The 27,180-nt window shown below is 36.5% G+C and overlaps 1 protein-coding gene across 1 annotated transcript in view; it reads right to left on the bottom strand.

Annotated features, from left to right (window-relative positions):
* USH2A (usherin) overlaps positions 1-27,180 on the bottom strand; it is a 714,551-nt gene that overhangs the window by 518,377 nt on the left and 168,994 nt on the right. The window contains exons 14-16 of the mRNA XM_045983172.1: positions 21,479-21,642; positions 6,499-6,657; positions 907-1,401 (exon numbers count right to left, since the gene is read on the bottom strand). Of these exons, the coding sequence (XP_045839128.1) occupies positions 907-1,401; positions 6,499-6,657; positions 21,479-21,642 (818 nt within the window). The remainder of the gene's footprint in view (positions 1-906; positions 1,402-6,498; positions 6,658-21,478; positions 21,643-27,180) is intronic.

The following is a 27,180-nucleotide window of genomic DNA, read 5'->3' as shown; positions in this document are numbered from 1 at the left end:
GATTACCTGTCCATTTCTTCAGTAATCTAGATGATGGGACTTATAAAAGACAACAATGATGGACAGATGAGTGTATGCAATACTGCTAAAATATATTCATGGGAAAAACAAACCAAAAGGGAATGCATAAACACAAAATAGCTTTAACTTACTACAGGTAAATTCAATCCCTTTCAGAATGAATGATCATAATTTCTACTAAGAATTGTTTTTGTGGGAGCAGATTTGATCATCGTACCTCCAATTTATACACTTTCAAATTTGGGTATTTTAATTTTATTATCTATTTAACACAAGCTCTTATTATAGAAATATTAGAATATTAAACTTGATTTCTACCTAGTCTTCTCAAATAACTTTAAAAGTCTAAGAAAAGAGGTTTTGCCATTGTACGTACATGATATTAATTACTAAAAATCTATGAATTTGTGTCTGGCCTATATAACCAAGGGTTCAATTGTATGAAGACAAAAAATTAACTAAATGGAGTCAGCTAGCCTATATACATATTTTTTATACTATTTTATATCCTTTTCTTGCTTAAAAGAGAAAATTTACTGCTTACGGGTGCCCTAACTTGTGACACAGTCAAATATAATGCATTTCATAAGTGAGTTTCAAATTAGAAACATCATTTGTGTTGTGACAGATGTCATTAAGAGCAAAGATAATATTAGCCTTTTAAGGGGCAATTTAAATGAACAGAATTTGTTATTAGATTAAAGAAATATACTCATTCTACTAACCAGTATAAATAGTATCTGATATCTTTAGAAATTCTCAGTTATTATATCTACAGTTACAAAAATGGATACAGTTGCCAGATTCTTATTGCACAATTCCAAATGCCTAGATTCTCATTCATGTTTTGCTCAAGAAAAGGAAATCTAAGCCTTGAATTCTTACCATTTGGTTCCACTGGGGGAGACCATTCTACATGAAGCTCTGTGGAACCGATCTTCCGCACCTCAGGTGCGCCCAGCCTTCGGGGAGGTGCCTGGGCTGTGATCACCGTAAGGGGTGAGCTGTGTAAACAGCCCCCACTTGTACATGCCTGTACAGAGAAATGGTACTTGGTGAATGGAACCAGATTCCAGATGGTAGCGGAGGTTTCATGACCTTCATAGGGAACACATGGTTCATTGCCACTTGAAGGAGCACAGGACAAAATATATTTCTCTATAGGACCAGAATGATTTGAAGGTGCAGTCCAGGTAAGTGTCACAGAGTCTGAGCCAACAGGAAGGATATAACTTAAGTTCAAGTTTCCTTCTGGGACCCCTGGTTTCGTCTTGTATGTGACAGATGCACTCTTTGTTGAACCATGCACACTGGCCGTCTCGATGTAATAGGAATATGAAGTATATGGTGACAGGTCAGTGTCTAAGAAGTACTGAATATCTGAAATTAAAGGAATAAAAGAGTCATATTTCAGAAATTGGTAAGGAATCATTCCTAATTTTTTTTTCCTATTTGTATAACTTAATCACATAAACTATACAATCTGCTCTTTTGAATAAGAGAACGGTTTGGATTTTTAAAACTGAAATAAAACAAATTCTAATTGCTTTTACTGTGCAGTGTAACATAAGAAAATTGTCCCTTGTCATGAAAACTATTTAGAAGGTTGTTTAAACTCTTGTTCTTTCTAAAATATAGTGTTTTGGGGGCGCCTGGGAGGCACAGTGGTTTAAAGCCTCAGCCTTCGGCTCAGGTCATGATCTCAGGGTCATGATCGAACCCTGCATCAGGCTCTCTGCTCAGCAGGGAGCCTTCTTCCTCCTCTCTCTCTGCCTGCCTCTCTGCCTAGTTGTGATTTCTCTCTGTCAAATAAACTGGAAGTTGGAAGATACATAACCTGATGATGTTTAAGAGAAGTTCATTACATACTTGATGCTCGTAGCATTTGAGAAATGGAATATAATCCCGATAGATCAAAATCTATAAGAAGAATCTAGTAAGAAATTAGAGTAATTACAGAATTGAGATGGCAAATTTTCTTGGTTAAAACACTGTATAAACAACATATAGTATGAGCTAAATAAAAGTAATAGAAAGGATATAAATAGAATTCCCCTTACCCTTAATTTTATCATAACAACAACAGCAAATTAACTCGGGTTAAAACAACTTATCTTGATCTGGTTGATCTTATCCTTAGTAAGGATAAGAACTTCCTTTATCTTTCACTTTGAGCTTGGAAAATTGTTCTCCTACAACAAACTTCTTTTTTTAAAAGATTTTATTTATTTATTTGACAAGGAGAAAGAACACAAGCAGGGAAATATCAGGCAGGGGCAGAGGGAGAAAAAGGCTCCCCACTGAGCAAGGAACCCCACGCAGGACTCGACCCCAGGACTCTGGGATCATGACCTGAGCCAAAGGCAGACACTTAACCGACTGAGCCACCCAGGCTCAAACCACAATTTCTGCACATTAAGGACAACATTCAGGATTCTTGCCTCAGCACTAATTCATGACCTCGCCTGGTACCTACTCTGGTTGGCAGTATTTCCCTAATACACCATCCATGAAAGCTACCTGGAGCTGCTCAGTTGTGCTGAATGTACCTCATTTTCTCATACACCCTCCTTCATGCCTGCTCACATACAATTTCTTCCAGGAAAATCGTTTTTCCTTTACTGCAGTATCTGGCTAATCCAGCTCCCACATCACCTCCTTCTGTGAGATGTTCAATGGTCCTCAGTCTCCCTCTCTGCCGCCCCAGGAATGTCATCCACTCCCCCTTCCAGTACTTTCTGAATACTCCAAGTCTACTCTAATTTATCATTTAATACACATTATAATTTTGTCTTACTGTTTTATCTCCCCTCTCAATAACAAAAACTGCTCCTTCCAGCGTTGTGCTTCTAGTGACTCATACAGTTCCTGATCTGGAGTAAACACTAAATAAAATTTTATTGAATAAATGAAGGAATGATTTTTCCATATACATCTGATTGATTTTTCCAGGAAAGAATATTAAGAGCTTTATAGAAACGGTTGCTTGGTTTCATTCTCTCCCTATATTTACTGTTTGTTTCTCTCAGAAACATCTTACCACTTGTTACATCGATCCCTTGATTTAGTATAGAGTAACAAATGGTAATGATATTGAAGATAGAAATGAAGTCTCAGGGTTCACTAAGATGTATCGTCCTCTGGAACTCTAAACTATGCTAACCTCTTTAGGCTATGTAAGCAGTGGTCAGGTGTAGAAGTATCCATCCTCTTATTTCTCTGTGAAAGGATTATTTAGAGCCAATGTGTAAGGACTATTCCTCTACTCGTGGCTTCCCAAGTGAGAAATGATTTTAACTGTGAATTTGGGGAGAAAGGGGAGAAACACAGCATATTTAGATCAGCTTATTGATTTTTCTCCCTTCTAATCTTAGTACGGGAGAGAAGGTCTATTCTCCAGTTTTGACTTTTATAAGTAATGAAAATGACTTTTATTTTTCATTTCCATCTTACTGAATCCTAGATCTAGTTCTCTTTTCATTCCAAACTCAAGTAGGGAAACATAATATGATTCATTGGCCACTCCCTAAAACCACAACACTATCAAATGAGTTCTATTTCCTATGGTAGCTGTTCTCTTCACCCCCATCACAGAGGAAATACCTGTGGGCAAACCAGATTGGAGCTACGGGGGAGATGATAGTAGGCACTGATTATGTACAATTCCCAGTGCACTTATTTGACATCTATACCTGTCTCTCCTATTTTTTTATTATTCAGAAATTTTAAAATTATTCCACTGTTACTTGTGTGTAACTAGTAACCAATACTTTGCAACATTTCAAGATGATAATACACCAGTGTGTCATGATCTTAGGTTGGAAACCACCATCCTGGAGATTCCCATGGTGCATCAGGCAAGCTAGGAAAAGTTTTTATTCTAACAAGGAATTCTATAGTGGGCTCAACCAAATGATCAAACTTTCTCGGAAGACAACACTATTAATTTTCTTTGAAAAGTTCAATGATTCTCCACCTATAATTCCAAATGCCTTTATTTAACCCAAAGATTTGTGTTCATCCGACTGAATATAAGTACTGTTTCCTTTTCATATTACACATGCTATCCTCACACTGGAAATAGAGTAATAAACATGAGGGTATTATTAGAATGATACAAAGTTCTGACAGTGTTAACCAATTGTTCTTACTGTTCAAATGCCATCATGCAGATAATTTTCACATCATTAATTATAGTGATTGTCAAGAAATGACAGAAGTGGCATTTTTTAATGGAAAAGAAGGATTTAGGAAATAATACCTCATTTAATAGGATTATATAAATGTCTGATTAGCGAACGAGTACACATTTATTATGTAAGAAACTGTTATTTGGATTCTATATTAGTGCAATCATGAATAAGAGCCAGAGTGTTGTGTTCTCATGTAATGGTCTATAAAATAGATCACAATATGTTACTATGGAAAACAGGCCACTGGAATTGAAGGGTATAATTGAAGTTTAATTTTATTATTGAATTAAGCTAAATGGAAAAACAGGGTGACCCTGATTCACGATTTCAGAAATAACCCAACCAGTGGTACTGTCATCTTCAAAATCACTTTGAATATTTTTATAACTCTCTTTTCCCCTCTCGCAAAAGTTTAAGTTTCAGGACACCTGGATCATGCTGATATTTGGAAGAAAATAAACATTCTAGTAGCAGGTTTTTAGGATGCTTTGCCAACATGGCAGATGTAGACAGATGTTCATTTCCCTTTGCAATCTGCATCATGAAGTTCAGAGTTGCCATTAACTTCAGAGAAGAGCTGGAATACTGGGGAAACATTTAGAGTTAACAGAAAGTGGACACAATAATGTAGGTGCATGTCAGTCAGAATTAGGTGCAAAATGTAACCTACCGTAGTACATACACAATATAAATGTGTGCTATGCAAAAGTTTTAAATCCAATCACTGTGTTAAAATGAGGCATCTCCCTAACCATTCTGAGGAAGATTATGGAACTTCAGTGCCTCTATAGAACTTTATACGCTTTTCTAAATAATTAAGTAAGTTAAACTGGAATTTGGAAAATTGGGTATTAAACAAAGAGAACAAAATGGAAACTTAAATTAGAATCACTATTCCACTGTTTTTAAAACTAGTTTCTTAAGCTAGCTTGTGGCTAAAGATGACTAGAGGCAAATATCAGAGAAGACAGAGGTGGAAGGATATAAACACCTCTGTTTCTTCATTCTGACTTTAGGGAAACTATCTAAAACATCTGAGTATTGTTTTTTTTTTTTGTTGTTGTTGTTTTTTTTTTAAAGACAAGGGTCCCTGTACTTTGAATTCTATGAGCTCCTTTAAAATCTTAAAAGTTATAGATGTAGAGATAATTTTCATGGTTTTTCACATCCTTTCTCATCCAATTTAAGTTCATCTTATATTCTATCTTTCTGGAAATGGCAGTGTATATATAAAATTACATTGTTTGCGTGAAGGTTAGTGCTCTAATTCTACTTTTTTAAAAGTCCATTTTTAACCTAAGAACAACCCATGTAATAGGAATATTTGATAAATTGTGTGTAATCCTTATGCTCAGAGAAAACTAAGGTTCAGTTTGTTGTAAGTCTTACAAAATTTCTACATATTTTTCAATTTAATATAACTCAGGTTATTTATAATACCTTTTGTTACATTACACAGTGTGTTATGGGCACTTCCCATTCATTAATATGTAAACTAAAATATCATTTTATAGGTAATCATATCCCACAGTCCACTTACCAATGTATCAGGATCCTATTATCCAACTATCATAATTTATTGAAAAATTTTTGAATATTTGAATGTCTTATAATATTTTGTTATTGCAGATAGTGTAGGCTTGAACATATTCTGTGTCCATTTATGACTGTTCATTTGAGATAAATTTCCTAAGGGTGCCTGGGTGGCTCAGTAATTAAGCATCTGCCTTGGGCTCAGGTCATGATCCCAGGGTCCTGGGATTGAGCTCCGCATCAGGCTCCCTGCTCAGCGGGAAGCCTGCTTCTCTCTCTCTCCCACTCCCCCTGCTTCCTCTCACTGTGTCTCTCTCTGTTAAGTAAGTAAATAAAATCTTTTTTTTTTAAATATACTGAGTCAAATGGTATACAAAAGGATATAGTTTCTCATACATTTCAACAATTTGTCCTGCATGAAAAGTTGTGCCAATGAAACTACATAGATAGTCCAGCAGTTTATGTACATTCTAACTCCTCCACATCCTCATCAATATTGGTTGAATAGGGTAATTTTTTTTTTCATCTTTGAGAATTTGATAAGCATTAGGGCTTACCAAATAAAAAGCATCTCATTTTTGTTGCATTGTTTTGATTATGAGGACATTGCTGATATATTTCTGTCTCTACTTGAAACTCTCTGCTAGACGCAGGAAACCACAACAACATTTATCCTCAGTGTCAAAGAACTTAACTAATATATCAGTTTTCAGAATATTGTATCTTTCTATCACCAAACTTTTAAACTTACTGTATGGATATTGGTCTTCAGTTGTGTAGACTTCAGAACTGTCCCTAAATAAACTGTAAGTAAGCCAATGGGCATTTGGAGAATCAGGTGGACTCCAGGAGAGATTGATAGCAGAAGAACTTTGAACTTGTCCTCTGGGGGGAGGTTGTTGGGATGGAGCTAAATTACAATGGAGAGAGCATTTATTAGCAAAGGCAATCAATAAGCACACAAGTAAGCTGAAGTAAGATATCCAGCAAAGAGGTCTTTCTGATTTAGGATTACTTTATCAAGAAGGCATGTGGTTTACTAAAACATTAATAAACAGAAGGTACACATCATGAGTTCTCTAAAATAAAGCTTTTATCTAGAAGCATAAAACAATTTTGTGGGTTAATGCAGCTGTCATAAACATAGTTGGGGAGTGGACCACAGAATTTTACATTAAGCACTTCTTTTTCTCCTCCTTCCTCCTCCTCTTCTCCTCTCCTCCTTCTCCTCCCCACCCCCTTCCTCTCCTCCTCCTCCTCCACCTCCTCCTCCTACTCATCCTCCTCCTTCTTCTTAGAAAGTATCTAAGGATATATAACACTCATTTTCTACTTAATTAACTTAAAAGTTAACATAAATAGTTATATTGAAACTTTAAATTTAAGTAACATAATTTCTGGATTTTTAAAAGGAAGTTTTCCATTCCACTAAGCACAATGCCTCATCTTGCTTCACAGAGCACAGTGGAAAAGAAAGAATAATAGTTGGTGATACAAATACCCATGATGTCTTGGATATTAAATAGTCTAAATATTAGCAAGAAATTATCGTAATGTACTATGTGGATATACCCACACCTGCTAGAGGTGCAATGACTGTTAGAAGTAATATGATTGCTTCCATATGGCACATAAGAGCATTCGCCTCACTATTTTAGTGATATTTGTATCATTAAAATTAAAGTATCATATTTGGTGATAGTTTATATAAGTACATGGAATATAAGTATGGAAACATTGTCTCTTATCACTGCCTATTTTCCTCAGTCTCCCTCTTTTCCTTCATTCTGCACCAGCCTCCTCCCTGCCAGAATATGTAAAGGTAAAGGAGAAAAATAATGTCTAACTATTTTGTTAAGGACAATCAGCCACCAGTTATTTATTACCTTCTGGCTTAACAAAGTGCATAATCCTCCATCCGTTTAGAGAAGCACATCCTACTCAGAGTTTTTCATTAAATAACATTTCAAAGGTTTCTCTGTTACCTTACTTTAAAAACCTTTAATGTTTTTGTTAAGAAACTGCCAAATATCATGTGTAGAAATGAATCAATCAAATAATTATCAGTATTTTTATATGAAGTATTTGCACTCACTGGGTGATAGGGTTTGGGGAGACGAGAGAGAGCACATTCAGATTAACTAATGTAATAAAGAGCTCAATAAAGAAACTATTTTCCAAAGGGTAGACAGAGTGTGCAAGGAAACCAAAAGAAATCAAGCTGTACTCTGGGGTGTAACAGTAGAGCTCTTTCCCTATTTATGCTAGGAGCCCTCAAGGCCACCCCAGGTTCAATGATTCGCTAGGATGTCTTGCAGGACTCATCATATAGTCCTACTTGTGGATAAAATTTATTATAGTAAAAGAAGAGAATACAATCAACAAAAGGAAAAGTAGTTGGGTAAGTCCAAGGGAAACCAACCACAAGGTTCCAGTCACACAGAATATGCCTAATTCCCCAGCCAATGTTTTATGAAAATATGTGGCATGTTGCCAACCAGGGAAGCTCATTAGAAACTCAATGCCCAGGGTTTGTATGGGTGGCTGTTGATGGAGACAGCCTCTGTCTACATGAACAACCTCCCAAATTCTAGATTCCCAGAAGGAAAGCAGGGTGAAGCATAAACTATTTGGTTGGACAAAGTTTAAGAGATAGTGAGCCACTCTTACCTGTTCTGGGGATGGGGAAACCCCCTCAAAAAGTCCAAGTTCCAACATGTCAACCAAAGGCTAACTTTGTAAGAAGGTCTTTCTACAAATAAACAGTCAGACCTGCTATGGGAGCTTTTTTCTAGCACACTATCCCTAGCTTAAAGGGTCATAGCACTCGAAGACAGAAAGAGCTATAGGAAAAGCATCATTTGGCAGGAGTTGTGACTAATCATGGCAGGGTACAACCACCTCAAGACCACCTCAAGACCCCTCCTATATAGCAACAAGAAGCTGAGGATTAAATATTTTAACTTTCCTTTCTGCCATCCCTCCAGGTGACTGCCAGGCTCCTACTAGTAGCTGAAGCCAATCGAATGTCAGAGGGCAAGGGAGCCTGATGATGCAGACCATACACAATCTTGGGGCATAGAGTAGGGTAGGGAAGTATGGAATAGAAAAGTGAAGTTATCTTGCACACCAGGCAGAGACTTTGAGCTAAGAGCTATCACTAATTCATTAAGATTCACAAGGGTACTGAATTTGAAATAAATAAAATTCTATATATTATGCATAGGCTTCCTAAAGACAATGTCTCTAATCCTAAGGGAGATAATATTGATGTCATGTTTTTAAAGAAAAAATATTCAAATTTAGATACTCTTACTCTTCCTCTTTATCTTTTCTCCTTCTTTGGAATTTGCATTGTTATATTAAAACTCTAACTGTCCATATGCCTAGTTAGATACAGGACAAGAATAGCACCAATCTCAAAATGACACAGAAAAAGAGAATCATTTCCAAAGAGGACCTTCTACTTTTGAATTTGGGAATTTGCCATATTTGACAGGTTGTTTGGATTGTTGAACATTGACAGTGCTTTTGATCTGTCAGTGGTTTTTAATTTAGGGCTCCACATCCTGTTGTTCTTGGTAGAACCACAAAGACTCATAAACTGTCTCATTTGTAACATTCTCAAAGAGCCTTGTAATCTATGGCAATTGAATATTTTTAGTGACTATTAGTGACAACATCTAAAACTCTGCATGCTACTAGGAACACAACAGATTTCAGAGATAAAGCAATCAAAACTGACCTTCAGAGTATTTTCTAAGACAGGGACATACTTTGGGGATGACTGAAAGATATATGTTTCCATCCCATGTCAAAGGGTATAGAAAAGAATTTGCATTACTTGAAAATTTCATTGGCAACAAGCATTCACAAACACAAAGACACAAACAGGCTCTCCCAAATGTTTACAGTTGATTACTTTATTTATTTATTTATTTGACATACAGAGATCACAAGCAGGCTGAGAGGCAGGCAGAGAGAGAGGAAGGGAAGCAGGCTCCCTGCTGAGCAGAGAACCTGATGTAGGATCGACCCCAGGACCCTGGCATCATGACCTGAGCCGAAGACAGAGGCTTTAACCCACTGAGCCACTCAGGTGCCCCATACAGTTGATTACTTTTTATGACCATCTCTAACCACAATCTTGTCCAACCTCACGGTATAAATGTATAGTGCTTGTTTGACTCTAAAACGAGGATGTTCATAGACCTGAAGGCTTAGATGGTTCAATACCACTCACAGAATAAATATTATGAAATCCTAGCCATAAGATAACCCAAATTCACCCTTTTATATGCTGAAAGGGGAATTCTGAGAAAATAGTCACATATTCATTCATTCCTCAAAACTGCCAAGTGTGATCTTTGCATTTCCCAGACTTTCTTGTAAGGAAAGATAGTATCGTATTGTGACGACGTCCATTTGTTTGGGAACCATGAGTTTTAATCCTGGCTTAGGCACTTTGGTAATTGTGCGACTGTAGTCAAATTTTGGTTGGAGTCTCTGAATCATTCCTCATATATAGTAAGGGGAGAATAATGTCTAAATCTCAGGATTATTTTGAGTATATAGAGAATGTGTATGTTTCCCTTTTTCATGAAAGGCTGGGAAGGAACACTGTGGCTATGAGGACAGGTGTCTAAGCTCCCTCTGTCTTTTTGTCTTGCCATCCTTAGAGGGTTGTCCTTGTTTACATGGTCCCAGGCAGATGACCACCAAGTCTGTATCCAATTCAACAGGAAAGGTAAAAGGAGAGATGGAGGACACGCCCCATATGTATGAGAGCACAACCTGGACTCCGACATACCACTTCTGTTCACATCAATTCAACCAGAAACTTGGTGACATGGAAATACCCAACCACAAGGGAAGATGTGACCATGAACCCAGTTCCAAGAATTAATTAATAGGAAACAAGTAGAAGACAGTTATTGAGAACTTAAAAATATCTGAAAAGTAAAAATAAAACAATATCTAGAAAGTTACTAAAAATTAAAAAGTAAAAGCAAATAGGAGTGCTTCTAATGACAGTAACAGAAAGAGTTTAGTGATATAAACTGAATGAAATCATCAAAATAACCATTTTGGGAGCTCTAAGTCAACCACAGGTAAACAAAAAGTTGAGAACATTTACTCTTGAAAAGCAACAATAGGAGTCTGTGGCCTTTTTGTGGGGGTTGTTCCCATAATACAAGTTCCATAGTCAAAAATGTTAGTTTTACCAGTAAGGCTGACTACAAACAGTAGTTTTGGTGCCATAGGGCACTGACTTGATCTGGGGTTGGCAGCAGAAATTCATAGCTTTGCCGCCAAAATTTGGCACAGTCATTAGGGAACAAGAGGGAAAACTCACAGGTTTTCTAGCCTGAGTATATGCTCCTGATTATAACCTCCCAGGTAGGTTAAGTGGTGAATTTACAGGATAATAAACCAGGAGATACTAGGTATGATAGAGTCATGGGAGGCCTGAAATAAACTTTCCATTGAGTCCTAGCTGGCTGGAAAGCTATGAAGGGATGGGGAAAAACCATGAGAGCCAGAGAAAAATGAAGGTCAAGGAAGAACTGGGAACTAGCTATAACTCTGAAAACATGCCCCAAACCACACACGTATTGACTGGCAGAAGCTATATGGTCGGCAAGTATTTGAGCATAAGCATTGCCCAGCTATTTGGCTGATTCAGACACAGTAATGACCCCTAGGAAGCCAGGCTGTAAGTAAAAATTAAAATAAAAAAAAGAAAAAGCCTGATTAGACGTCAACAGCTGTACACTGCAGTGGAGAAAATTTTCTATTGTTTAAGTATATGCAAATTACCAAAAAAACCTAACAACGTGTTTTCAACATAAAATTACAACACACTCAAAGAAATTGTGAACTATACTCATAAAAATAGCAGTTGAGAGAAACAGACTCTGAATGATCCCCAGTATTCAGTACAGCAAAAACCACTTCTATGCAGCTCTTCTAAGTATGTTCTAAGAGTTAAAGAAAAACCTGATGATGATTCAGTAAAAAGAGAACTTTAATACAGAAACAGAATGCATAAAAACACTAAATTCCAGAGCTGAACAATACAGTAACTGAAATGGAAACTTCCCTGAAAAAGGCTTCAATGGCAGATTTGAAAGGGAAAGAGAAAGAATCAGTGAACAAGAGGTAGGGGGGCTCCTCAGTGGCTCATTCAGTTCAGTTTCCAACTCTTGATTTCAGCACAGACTTCTCACGATCTCAGGATCGTGAGAGCAAGCCCTGTGCAGGGCTCTGTGCCGGGCATGGAGCCTGCTTAAAATTTTCTCTCTCTCTAGCTCTCCCTCCCTGCCCCTCTCCCACTAGCACACATGCTCTCTAAGGAAAAGAAGTATTTTTTTAAAAAAGCAAAAAAAAAAAAGCAAAACCAAAACCAACCAACCAACCAACCAAAAAAGCAATAGGTAGAATGTAATGATAACACAAATGATTGAGCCAATCCACAGAAAGGAGAAAAAAAAAATAGAACAAAAATGAACATATCCTCAGAGACCTGTGAGACAATGTCAGGTGCACCATGCACCAAAAGAGGTGTTACAAGATCTCCAAAATGAGAAGATAAAGTGGCAGAAAATATTTGAAGAAAGATTGGCTCAAACTTTCCAAATTTGATGGAAAACATTTATCTATATTTCCAAAAATTACCATGAATCCAAATAGGATACCAAGAGATTCATACCAAATATATCATACTCAAACTGCTGGGAGACAAAAACAAGACTTTTAAAGGAGTAAGAGAAAAATTCATTCATAGTTAAAGAAAAATACAAGTAGAGGCTGAAAGAAATGATGGAGGCCATAAGGTAGTAGAATGACATATTCAAAGTCCTAAAAGAAAAAAGAATACTTGTCATCAAGAGTTCTACCCAGAAAAATTACCCATCAAAAAATGAAGGAAGACATTTTCACAATATTTATTCTTCCAATCCAGGAGCATGGAACATTTTTCCATTTCTTTGTGTCTTCCTCAATTTCTTTCATGAGTACTTTATAATTTTCTGCGTGTAGATTCTTAGCCTCTTTGGTTAGGTTTATTCCTAGGTATCTTATAGTTTTGGGTGCAATTATAAATGGGATTGACTCCTTAATTTCTCTTTCTTCTGTCTTGTGGTTGGTGTACAGAAATGCAACTGATTTCTGTGCATTGATTTTATATCCTGACACTTTACTGAATTCCTGTACAAGTTCTAGCAGTTTTGGAGTGGAGTCTTTTGGGAAATGGAACAAATAATCCTAAAATTTATATGGAACCAGAGAAGACCTCGAATAGCCAAAGGAATATTGAAAAAGAAAGCCAAAGTTGGTGGCATCACAATTCCGGATTTCAAGCTCTATTACAAAGCTGTCATCATCAAGACAGCATGGTACTGGCACAAAAACAGACACATAGACCAGTGGAACAGAATAGAGAGCCCAGAAATCGACCCTCAACTTTATGGTCAACTAATCTTCGACAAAGCAGGAAACAATGTCCAATGGAAAAAAGACAGCCTCTTCAATAAATGATGCTGGGAAAATTGGACAGCCACATGCAGAAAAATGAAATTGGACCACTTCCTTACACCACACATGAAAATAGACTCCAAATGGATGAAGGACCTCAATGTGAGAAAGGAATCCATCCAAATCCTTGAGGAGAATGCAGGCAGCAACCTCTTCGACCTCAGCCGCAGCAACATCTTCCTAGGAACAACGGCAAAGGCAAGGGAAGCAAGGGCAAAAATGAACTATTGGGATTTCATCAAGATCAAAAGCTTTTGCACAGCAACGGAAACAGTTAACAAAACCAAAAGACAACTGACAGAATGGGAGAAGATATTTGCAAACGACATATCAGATAAAGGGCTAGTATCCAAAATCTATAAGGAACTTAGCAAACTCAACACCCAAAGATCAAACAATCCAATCAAGAAATGGGCAGAGGACATGAACAGACATTTCTGCAAAGAAGACATCCAGATGGCCAACAGACACATGAAAAAGTGCTCCACGTCACTCGGCATCAGGGAAATACAAATCAAAACCACAATGAGATATCACCTCACACCAGTCAGAATGGCTAAAATTAACAAGTCAGGAAATGACAGATGCTGGCGAGGATGCGGAGAAAGGGGAACCCTCCTACACTGTTGGTGGGAATGCAAGCTGGTGCAACCACTCTGGAAAACAGCATGGAGGTTCCTCAAAATGTTGAAAATAGAACTACCCTATGACCCAGCAATTGCACTACTGGGTATTTACCCTAAAGATATAAACATAGTGATCCAAAGGGGCACTCATACCCAAATGCTCATAGCAGCAATGTCTACAATAGCCAAACTATGGAAAGAACCTAGATGTCCATCAACAGATGAATGGATAAAGAAGATGTGGTATATATACACAATGGAATACTATGCAGCCATCAAAAGAAATGAAATCTTGCCATTTGCGACGACGTGGATGGAACTAGAGGGTATCATGCTTAGTGAAATAAGTCAATTGGAGAAAGACAACTATCATATGATCTCCCTGATATGAGGACATGGAGAAGCAACATGGGGGGTTAGGGGGATAGGAGAAGAATAAATGAAACAAGATGGGATTGGGAGGGAGACAAACCATAAATGACTCTTAATCTCACAAAACAAACTGGGGTTTGCTGGGGGGAGGTGGGATTGGGAGGGGGAGGGTGCTATGGACATTGGGGCGGGGAGGCGAACCATAAGAGACTATGGACTCTGAAAAACAACCTGAGGGTTTTGAAGGGTCAGGGGTGGGAGGTTGGGGGAACAGGTGGTGGGTAATAGGGAGGGCACGTTTTGCATGGAGCACTGGGTGTTGTGCAAAAACAATGAATACTGTTACGCTGAAAAAAATAAATAAAATAAAAAAAAATTCTCACATTCCAAAAAAAAAAATGGTAAAAAAAAAAAAATGAAGGAAGAATGGATTGAGGGAGGAAGGAAGGATAGATTTGCAGATAGCTTTTAAAAAATAGTGGGAGAATTCATTGTGTCAGACTAGCCCTGCAAGAAATACTAAAGAAATCCAGCAGGCTAAAAGGAAATGACACAGAGAGCAAATAATTTGAATAATGTAGAGGTAAGAAGAACACCAGAGAGGGTAAATATGTGGGTAAACATTCAAGACTCTGTGTGTATGTGTGTACGTATTCATATATTCATATTGTTTTCTTCTCCTAAATTTTTTTAAAACCTATTACTGTTGAAAGAAAATTATATATACATATATACATACATATATGTAAAATTACACAGTATCATAACTCAAAATGGGGAAAGGAAGGGAGCTATATCAAGAGTTTACTTGTTATATTTTACCAGCATTAAGTCAGTACAAACCTGAAATAGACTGTGGCAAATGAAAATGCATATTCTAATCCATAGACCAAAGTAATAAAATAACACAGAAATATAGATTAAAGAGTCAACAGAATATAGTAAACTGATTTTCAACAAGATTAGCAAGAACTAAGGGGAAAACAGTTCTTTCAAAAAACAGCGCTGGAACAATTGGAAACCTACATTTGAAATGAATGAAAATGGAAACTTAACTCACAACATAACTAAAAATTAATTCAAAATGGATCAAAGGCCTACATCTAAGAGCTAAAACTGTAAGACTCTTATAAAAAATATAGGGAGAAAGCCTTCATAACCTTGGATTTGGCAATAGTTCCTTAGATATGACACCAAATATATAAACAACAACAAAAACTGGGCAAGTTGAAATTTATCAAATTTTAAAACATCTGTGCTTAAAATGACATTATCAAGAAAGTGAAAGGAAAACACACAGATTGGAAAAAAGCACTTGGGAATCATATATCTAATAAAGGACATGTGCCTAAAATATATAAAGAACAATTACAACTCAGTAATAAAGATAAATAACCCAATTAAAAATGGGCAAATAACCAGAATACACTTTCTCTAAAGAAGGCATACAAATAACCAATAACTATGAAAAGATGCTCAATATTACTAATCATTAGGGAAATGCATATCAAAACTACAATGAGAGCATCCCATACACATTAGATGGCTACTATAAATAAATAAAAAATAACAATGTTGGCAAGGATCTGGAGAAATTTGAGCCCTTGTGCACTGTCAGTGGGAATTTAAAATAGTAAAGCTGCTGTAGAAAATAGCATGGCAGTTCCTCAAAAAAATTAAAAATAGAACTACCATATGATCCAGCAATTCCACTTCTGATTATATATCCAACAGAATTGAAAGCAGAGTCATTGAAAATGGAGTCTTGAAGAAGTGGCTAGACACTCATATTCATAGCAGCATTACTCACATAAGCTGAAACATGGAAGCAACCCAAGTGTCCACTGACAGATGAATGGATAAGCAAAATGTGGTATATGCATACAAAAGAATATTATTCAGCCTTAAAAGGAAGGGAATTCTGAGATAAACTACAAAATGGATGACAAAATGGAGGATAAACATTAAGTGAAGTAAGTCACTACAAAAAGGCAAATATTTTATGATTTTACTTATATGAGGTTCTTAGATTATTCAAAATTACAGAGGCAGAAAGTAAAATTGTGGTTACCATGGGCTGGGGGCAAATGGGAGATATTGTTGTTCAATAGGTAACCAGTTTCCGTTTCACAAGAAGTAAAGTGTTATAGAGACGCATGGTAGTGATGGTTGGACGACATCATGAATATATTTAGTATCACTGAACTATGCATTTGAAAACAGCTAATATGGTCAATTTTATGTCATATATATGTTACTACAATAAAAATATTTTAAAAATATTTTTAATTTAATATTTTTAAATATTAGTTACAAAAGCCTCTCTGATAAGTAAGGATAAAGGAAAAAATATGAGTGATAAAAAGATGGATAAATAACCAAAGATAAACACAGGAGTGTCAAGAAGAGTTAAAACACAAATAAGTTATGAATTATGTATATAACCATTCTATATAAAAAACTACGAACTTAACTAGTTATTTATTATTAACTACTATTATTAACTATTAATTATTTATTTTTAAGATTTTATATTTATACATAAATATGTATTTTATATTTATATATAAATTCATAAATTTTATTACTTATTATATATTATTAACTATTTTTAATTATTTACTTTTTAAACTTCTAAAAACTTTTTAAAGACTAAATTTTTAATTAACTTAATTATTAACTATTAATTATTAGCTATTAACTATTATTAACTAAATATATATTTAGTTAAGTTCATAGTTAGAAGTTTAGGGCAAATGAAATTTCATTTCATTCACTAGTAAAGCATACAGAAGGAAGAATTATTTAATACCTGTTTTGTATTACTTCTATCAAGGAGAATGACTATCATTTTGAAAGCATGAAACTAATATTGATAGGAAAGAAATGAATCACGAAATAAGAAGCAGATTATAAGAGAGGGTCTAACTACCTTAACTGAATTCAATTCTCCTCCTGCACTCTGGAAATTATATGCTCAGATTCCCAACTCAACTCTCCATCAAAAAAAAAAAAAAAAAGGAAAAAATTACAGATGATATTGCTAACCTATTGCCAGTAGCCTCTAAGTGGAAAAAATAGTAGTCATAAACCCGTGGTTCCCAAACTGTGTAGAAGGACACTATGAAACATTCTAATGATCAAGGAAAACACATGCTTGACATCTGTTGGACAAGAGGAAAACACCAGCCTGAGGTAGTTCACAGTTTTAACAATAGATAGCACTACATTCCTTTCAATAGCACCATATCTTTGTGAAGCTGGTTGTTCCGGCTGTTGCTAGGAAAAAAAGCAAGTACCATGTAAAAATCAAGGTGGAACAGAAAGGAAAGCAGCCTCCCTTCATGCTCATGCCACAGTCAGCATTTCCTGTGTCCCTTGTTCACTCCCTTCTGCTATGAGTGTATCCATCATTTCTGCTGACTATGTTTCAAGCTCTTTTAAAGGCAGAAATCTTGTCTAATTTTTTTCTTGAATGAATTACCTCTGTAGGTACTGAGTCTCTAAATTTGCATGACCCGTGTTTTGTAAATTTTGTGAAACACACACCCAAAACAACAGCATTCACAATTACTATAAGTGGATGAACAAATGTATCCAAGAGTAAGGAAATCAGAGAATCGATTCCATTTACTATAGCACCAAGAACCATAAGATACCTGGAAATAAACCTAACTAAAGAGGTAAAGGATCTGTACTCGAGGAACTACAGAACGCTCATGAAAGAAACTGAAGAAGACACAAAAAGATGGAAGACCGTTCCATGCTCATGGATAAGAATAAACATTGTTAAAATATCTATACTGCCTAGACCAATCTATACTTTCAATGCCACCCCGATCAAAATTCCACTAGCATTTTTCAAAGAGCTGGAACGAAAATCCTAAAATTTATACGGAACAAGAAGAGACCCCACATTGCTAAGGAATGTTGAAAAAGAAACACAAAACTGGCGGCATCACATTGCCTGACTTCAAGCTTTACTACAAAGCTGTGATCACCAAGACAGCATGGCACCGGCACAGAAACAGACACATAGATCAGTGGAACAGAGTAGAGAACCCAGATATGGACCCTCAACTCTACAGTCAAATAATCTTCAACAAAGCAGGAAAAAGTATACAGTGGAAAAAAGAGTCTCTTCAATAAATGGTGTTGGGAAAATTGGACAGCTACATGTAGAAGAATGAAACTCGACCATTCTCTTACACCACACACAAAGATAAACTCTAAATGGATAAAAGACCTCAACATGAGGCAGGAATCTATCAAAATCCTAGAGGAGAAGATAGGCAGTAACCTCTTCAACATGGGCCACAGCAACTTCTTTCAAGATATGTCTCCAAAGGCAAAGGAAACAAAAGCAAAAATGAACTTTTGGGACTTCATCAAGATCAAAACCTTCTGCACAGCAAAGGAAACAGTTAACACAACAAAGAGGCAACCCACGGAATGGGAGAAGATATTCACAAATGACACTACAGACAAAGGACTGATATCCAAGATCTATAAAGAATTCCTCAAAGTCAACACACACAAAACAGATAATCACGTCAAAGAATGAGCAGAAGAAATGAACAGACACTTCCCCAAAGAAGACATACAAACGGCTAACAGACACATGAAAAAGTGTTCATCCTCTTAGCCATCAGGGAGATTCAAATCAAAACCACATTGAGATACCACCTTACACCAGTTAGAATGGCCGAAAGTAACAAGACAGGAAACAACGTGTGTTGGAGAGGATGTGGAGAAAGGGGAACCCTCTTACATTGTTGGTGGGAATGCAAGTTGGTGCAGCAACTTTGGAAAATGGTGTGTAGATTCCTTAAGAAATTAAAAATAGTTTTCTCCTATGACCCTACAATTGTACTACAGGTATTTACCCCCAAAGATACTGCTGTAGTGAAAAGAAGGGTCATCTGACCCCAATGTTCATAGTGGCAATGACCACAGTCACCAAACTGTGGGAAGAACCAAGATGCCCTTCAACAGACGAATGGATAAAGAAGATGTGGTCCATATATGCAATAGAGTATTATGCCTCCATCAGAAAGGATGAATTTCCTACTTTTGTATCAACATGGACGGGACTAGAAGAGATTATGCTGAGTGAGATAAGTCCAGCAGAGAGAGTCAAGTATCATATGGTTTCACTTACTTGTGAAGCATAAGGAATAACACAGAGGACATTATTCCTCACAGAGGAATAACACATAAGACAATAACACAGAGATGGAGCAGAGAAGGGAGTTGGGGGAAATTAGAGGGGGAGAAAAACCATGAGGGACTGTGGACTCTGAGAAACAAACTGACGGTTTTGGAGGGGAGGGAGGTAAGGGGTTGGGTGAGCCTGGTGGTGGGTATAATGGAGGGCATGTATTGCATGGAGCACTGGGTGTGGTACATAAACAGTGAATTTTGGAACACTGAAAAGAAATAAAATAAAATAAAATGGGAAAAAACAGAAAGGATCACAATTTTAAAGAGAAAAATTTAAATGTATACATGGATATATGTGTGTATATATATACATATATGTATGTGTGTCTGTGTATATGTGTGTCAAGTGAAGGTACTTCCATGTATAAATGGAATAATAGGAGTATAAAAGTTTTTTATCTATTAAAAATGGGAAGCATTTGGAAAGACAAGATTTAGCCCAGAGAAGGAAAGACGAAACAAAAGTATCTACCACTACTAAGAAATGTAGGCTCAGTATTCAGTGAACTAAACTGTCCAGTTTTGCCTGAGGTGTAGTTCTTGGACTGTGTCTTAGGTATAAGAATAGGTCGAAAAAAATGGAGCAAAGTCAATATTTTCATTCAAAATTAGTGGCAGAACCAATCAAAAATCACTATGATTTGGTATGTTATATGTAAGTTTTTCACAAAATGATAATCTACAACTGCCATCTAAAGCAATATGTTGGAATTCCTGTTGCACAGAGATCAATCAATTCTATAGTTAATCAATGAATAGCAAATATTAATTAAATTCTTAGTGAAATCCAGATTTGTGTTTAGACTCTATTTACACAGAAAGGCAATTACAATAGTCCTTTCCCAAAAGAAGCCTAAATGCCTACTGTTTACTTGTACTAGCATACAGAGAACAAACAAAACACAGGATACCAAAGATAAACTACACAGGTACAAAATCTGAATATGTCTTGTTAATCATTACCTGCACCCTGCCTTCCTCTACCTCAAAATCTAGTACAGTTGCTGTGGAGCTCAATATTTTCTTACTTATTTTTCTCTCCCTTAAATATAAATAACACAGTTCCAAGCATGCTTGTTTATGATGATTTGTCCTGACTTATGGCATTCCCTCTCATTGTGACTCATGACAGACCCAGGACGCCCCAAGGAGAACACGCATTGTACAATATGTTGTGGAGGGCTCCTTACCACATGTTCTCAACAGGCATTTCTTAGGATATTCTGGAAAAGGTAAGGATATATAATCTTGGAGTAAATATAAATAAATCACTAATATGCCATGAAACTGTAGGACTGCAGGTGACCTTGAGAAGTCAAGTCAAGGCACTGGAGAATGGTGTTGAAACATCAAAAGATACTGAGATGTAATCTTTGGCTTCCAGGAGTTGAAAATAGAAATGTGTAAGATATTTAAACAACTAATACAACTTGCAGGAGAAATATCAAATATAGGAGGGATATGCTATGATAAACATTGATAATTGCTCTAATATCAATAAGCAACTAATAATAGCATGGTACCCATAAAATTTGGGGGATAGAAGGACTTAATTTATAAGAAATAAGAATAATCTCACATGTGTTACAGAAAATTGGCTGGGAATATCCTTGTTTGGTGGGGTGACTGATCATTTTGTTTTAACCAGTAGTATTGATTTTTGTACTGAAGTCCTATGTCACTGGGAAGTCCAATGTCTGGGGGAAAACCAAGACTCTGGTCACCACAGTAGCGATTTCATTCTACCAAAATGTTTTAAATTTCCCACTATTAATGTAATCACCATTTTAATAATCTAATCAAGGAAAAAAGAACACAGGTTTCATTTAGTGTATTTTTTTTTTCATTTCCCACCTAAATTCTCCACCTTGTGCCTAAGACTTTCTGATGGGTTCTCAACAGAGAAAGTGAGTGACACAACCCTCTTCCCTGCGTGAGGGTCCACCCACCAGCCCAGGGCCAGGGTTCACTTACTTTTGCTGCAGCCCAGCGGATTGTTGACATCCAAATGGCTTGCTCTGGGAACACAAGTATCACACTTGGATCCAGCGACAAATCGTTTACAGAAACACTGGCCTGTGACCAAGTGACAGGTTTCATTCAAGGCTCCTGAGAGATGACAATTGCAAGGCTGACATCTGAAAACAAGACAAATAAACCATCAAAGAGAATAATGTTTTGATTAATAATTCATAGAATAAGTTACATCTATCAATAACATTGTGAAATAAGATGGCCTGTTTTAGCCAATATATTGAAAAAGAACACTTGAGCGAAACAAATAAATAAACACAATGTCAAACAAGAGTAACAAAATGTTGCCTACAATAAAATCTCTATGAAGCCTTCCCTTTGTAAACTAATTGATGGGGAAAAAAAAAGAGTGTCATTTTGATTTTTTCATGCCATGATACATCTCACGGATTAGTTGTTCAATTAAGAATACTGTAAATTTTGATTTCTCACAAAAGCAGTTATTCTGATAGCTAAAAACTTAGATTCGGTACCCACAAATCATCCTTCTAAGTATCTATCAAGTTATGAAGTAGAACATTGGGTGTGATTACCATGGATCTCCCTAAAAATCTTGAAACTCTGTAGTTTTAGTTTTTTAAAGACTATATTTCATTAAGAGGAGAGTTTGTGGAAGACATGTTCCACTACTGTCCATGCCTTAATCTAGGTTATATTTCATTTTCTATTTTATGAACTACACTCACTTATCCAGAATGGTTGGAGAATACAGCATTATTCTGATCTATGAAAAGATGTTAATGATATAAATATGAGAAAACTTCATTCCAACTTAAATTTCTTGGACCTAAAGCTGCTTGTAAAAATCACTGGTCTGTCATTTTGCCATAATAGAATCCAAAACCTGTTTCCTCTGGGTAAGTTATTCAGATTCTTAGCATATGCCAATGTCATTGATCAGGATAAGCAATTTTGGCACCATGAAGTATTGGCGAGGCAAAAAGAGCACATGGGAAAAGACAACGCACTTGAAAACAGGAACTTTCCGTGTGGTACATTTAAAACAACATTAAATGGATTCACCTCTATTTCCTAATAAAGATGCTGGATGGATAGTTTCTTCATCCCCCAGCAACTTCTACAGTGTGATCTCTCGGGTAATCATTCAACACCCTTAAAAAGGCTGATAAAAGCTAAAGACTGCTAAATAAACTGCAAATTTGTTTTATGGACTAATATCCCCTTGGGAATAAATAAAGTACAGTTTCTCTTATACTATACTGTATACACTATACTGTAGTTTGCCCTTTTTATGTCAGGATAAAAGGACATTTCCCCCCTACAAATAACTATATTAAGTCCTTTAAGTATAGACATGCATCAGAACTCCATTTCAAATAAATGTTTTATTTAGGCTACTTAAGTATCAGTACTGAAGAAAATTATGCACTGAAATTAAAATGGAATTATAGAAGCAACAAAATATTTGATTTGCTCTTAATTTCATTATATACCATTACTTAGAATATATTGTTTGTAGGCTTTTAATGTAATATTGGTAAGCATAAACAATAAGAGGCAAGCTTCTCCCAAGGCATATATATATCACCACAGCATTCATGAACAAGTGTCTCTTGAGTGTTTCAGTTTTTATTACCATTCACTCATGAGACAATCACACTTATTTTACATACAGTACATTTAGAGTAATAGTTTCCAGTGTATAACATAATTCCTCTCCTTGATGTAGTTCTATTTTCTTCCAGCTAGCTGCTACACGCTTAACTCCAAGTCCGCTCTGTCAATATCCATGGGATATTAAGTTCTGAATCCAAATGGAATAAATAAATCGCTTCTGAAAGCATGCAATGTTTTGAGTAATTAAATGTGACTCTTCCTGATTTTATAGTCTCTTTTCCCAGATGTTGTTATATCTAACTTATCTGACTTGTTATAATTGCTTGACTTCAGTGAGAGAGAAATTTACCTGAACCAAGTTCATAGGAGACTTTTCTGAATATTACAGTTTGTTTCTAGTGCAAAGGACACAAGGGATAATTTTGTAATTAAGGTTTAAGTAAAATGATTCCTATAAATTTCTCAGCCACTCAAATATAATTTTAAACATTTCCAAGACTCTTTAGCAGATAAGCTACAAGTTTGATGTCATTTTATAAGTTATCCTTTCTCAAGAGCACCTCCTAAATGAAATATATTTCACGTTTATTAAAACAAAATTATACATAATAAAGGAGAAGACATTTTAAGCTTAGAAAGAGAAATACCAAACTAAGATGAATTGTGATATTGATTTTGTCAGGATAAATGGTTTTTGTAATATTAATATAAAGAAACCTTTATTACACTGACTCTCCTGGTACAGTCAGAGCTTCTCCCGCAATCTGTTTAAAATCTTCATTTTTCATCCTTATGGGAAAACCTCACTTGCTAAATGGATTTCATAAAGAGTAATCTGTCAAGATTTATATAGATAAACAATTTGTGATGTTTATCGACCAGTTCATTATGGTAAACAAAACAGGAGTAAAGCATCACTAATCTCTGCCAACACTCTGCTATTATAGTTCTGTTTGGGCCCTTCTGTAACTCGGTGTTTACTGAGTACAATGGGACAGAAGCTAATTGGCTTCTGTCTCTTAAATCACAAACCTCATATATTTTCCTTTTCATGGAATGTAGTCCAGTTGTGCAAATAGTAAGAGAAAGAGCTATTCTGCTTATTATTATTGCAAAACATCACTATTAATGAAGGAGTATGTTTCAATGATGCATTTCGTTGTCAGAAGCTTCATCATCTGAAGGAGAGCTACTGCAGGAGGTCTAGGGATGTATTCTGGGATATAGATCACTTTACTGACATTTCTCTTTCAACACATCTCTTCTGCTGGGGGCCTCAATTCAAGAGTACCATCAAATTTATTTAAACATATCGATGGACATAAATAATATTCATTAAGGTTCAATTATCTTCCAGGACTAGAAGAGACACTGAGGACATAAAAAGGAATAAAATAGAGTTGTCCCTGTCTTCAAAGAGCTCATAGTCAAGTGAGAAATATAAAATACAGCATTTATAAAGATGCGTGCAGATTCTTTGTGGGCACAGAAAAGGAAAACTACCAGGTGGCATGGAATGGGACAGCAGAAAGAATATTAAGGAGGAATCTTGGGGGGCACCTGGGTAGCTCAGTCACTTAAGCATCGATTCTTGATTTTGGTCCATGTCATGATCTCAGGGTCTTGGGATCAAGTCCTGTATGGGGCTCTGCATTCATGGGGAGTCTGCTTAAGGATTCTCTCTCTCCCTCTGCCCCCACCAAATAAATGACTAAATATTTTTTTTTTAAAAAAAAGAAGGAATTTTGGAGATGCTTGGCTGAATATTAAAAGTTGAGCAGGAATATGGTAGGCAAGTCAGAGAGGGAGAAAAGAGAGAGAGAGAAATAAGCATCAGGAGAGGGTATGAGATTATAAGCAATTCAAAAATTTGGATATAAATTCACAATACACAGGGAGTAACAGACAAAGTTAAACAGGAAAGGTAAGCAGAGGCAAGATATTCTGAGATTATGTGAAATGGTGATGTGCCAATGGTAAGCAACAATGGAAAGGAGAAGGATAGTTTTAGTTATGTTGAGTAAGTAACATCAGTAGGATGAGGTAGACAAATTGAAAAGAGAAGCAAAGAAGGGCATGGAGTTATTTCCTGTTTTCTAATTTGCTGATAGGTAGGTTATGGGGACACCATTCAACATAAAAGAAATGGATGAGGAAGAAATCTCAAATTGCTGAGGAAATTTAGACAAGGATTATTAATAATTATTAATGAGTAAAACAGAAAGAAGCTTTAAAGGGAATTGGAGAAATTGGACCAAGAGTTTTCTTTTATCAGTCCCTAGCACAAAGCCTAGCACACAGTAAAGTTCCAATAAATATTGTTGGATGAATGAATGAACAAATAAACCACTAGGAAAGCTTTAGATTCAGAATAGGACATCACAGATTAATCAAGTGTGACATGTAGCTCTGAGGACAATTTAGCTCTTTTGAGCCCTTTTAATCAGCTTAGCTGCTCCCCTAGCTAACCTGTCCCCCAGGGAAGGGACAGCTTTCTTCAAGATTGACCTCTGCTAGGCTTAGCTTGACATGCTAAGGCCAGAAGAGTTCTCAGTTCAGTCCTCTTGTTTAGGATCCCGTGACTTCCCTAGAGAGGAGTTTGGTTTTCCCCTGGTTAAGATTGTGTCTCCTCTCTGCAGTAGAAGTACATCTCACTGAGGTTCCTAGGTTTCCTTTCATCACAGCCTAAGAATAGCATTGGATTCTCTGGAACTGGAATCAGAATTATAGGAAAGGAATTTGGGGTTTGAAGATCCTCTTTCGGTGAACTGAAAGCCATACACATGGCTTATTGGAGAGGAAGTAAAAATAGTATCATCTCATCTAGAAGGGAATAGTTAAAGGAAGAGTAACGCAGTCCACACTTTGAAGTGAAGCCTTCCCAGGCACAAATAAAGGGGCTCATCAGGACTAAATCTGGGCAATCTCTTGCATCCAGGCAACAATGACATGTGAGTCCAGGGGGATGGGATTCCTGTCATTTAGAGGAGAGGCTGCTTACCAACATTCCGCACCTGAAACCCCTACCACTCTCCCCTTTATTGACACTCTACCTAGTCCCACATATTGGTCACCAACACCAAATATTTAAAAGAAATAAAATCTCAGAACTTTCACAATATTAACAATATCGCATGTGTTTACATCTAGAAGAAACCCTCATATCACTCTCCTGAATCTCCACATTATAGTGACGTAGTAACTTTGAGGTATGATAACAGATTAACGTTCTTAGTGTTCAGATGGAAGAGAGATTACACTTATTCCCTGTGGTCCAGAAAGCAGAAATAAAACTATGCAAAAAAGCCACAGGGATGAAATGATCTTTCTCAGAGCTGTCAGAAACAAACACAAGTTGCTTCATGAGACAGAGGTTCTTTTTATTTCCATGGTTTCAAGCAGAAACTGAGTGACAAGTTATTCTGAAAAGGTGATTTGGATAATGATAAGGGATTTGGATAAATGGATAGGGCAGAGTTTAACCAAAACTACTCTAAGGTTCTTTCCAAGTCTAAAAAGCTATGGTTTATGATGCTTAGTGGAAATAAGCAACTTGCCCAAGGTGACAGTGAATCTGGTTACAGGGTCAGCAATCTTTTATTTTTTTAAGGTTTTTTTAAAAAATTTATTTATTTGACAGACAGAGACCACAAGTAGGCAGAGAGGCAGGCAGAGAGAGGAAGGGAAGCAGGCTCCCCGCCGAGCAGAGAGCCCGATGTAGGGCTCGATTCCAGGACTCTGGAATCATGACCCGAGCTGAAGGCAGAGGCTTTAACCCACTGAGCCACCCAGGTGCCCCCAGGGTCAGCAATCTTTATCTATAAAGGAACAGAGAGTAAATATTTTAGTCTTTTGGGGCCATTAGATCTCTGCTATACCAGTATGCATGCAGCCATAGACAATATATAAGGAATGAATATTGCTGTGTTCTAATAAAACTTTATTTCCACAAACAGATGGCAGGTCGGATGTAGCCTGCAGGCCATAGTTTGCTGAACTCTGGTACAGTAGGTTAAATTATGACCCCTCAACAATCTCCAAGTCCTAATAGCTAGAACTTGTGA

The sequence above is a fragment of the Meles meles genome, chromosome 17 (genome assembly GCF_922984935.1).
Source record: "Meles meles chromosome 17, mMelMel3.1 paternal haplotype, whole genome shotgun sequence".
Classification (NCBI taxonomy): Eukaryota; Metazoa; Chordata; class Mammalia; order Carnivora; family Mustelidae; genus Meles; species Meles meles.
The sequence above is the reverse complement of the archived record's forward strand: the minus strand, read 5'-3'. Positions and strand labels throughout refer to the sequence as shown.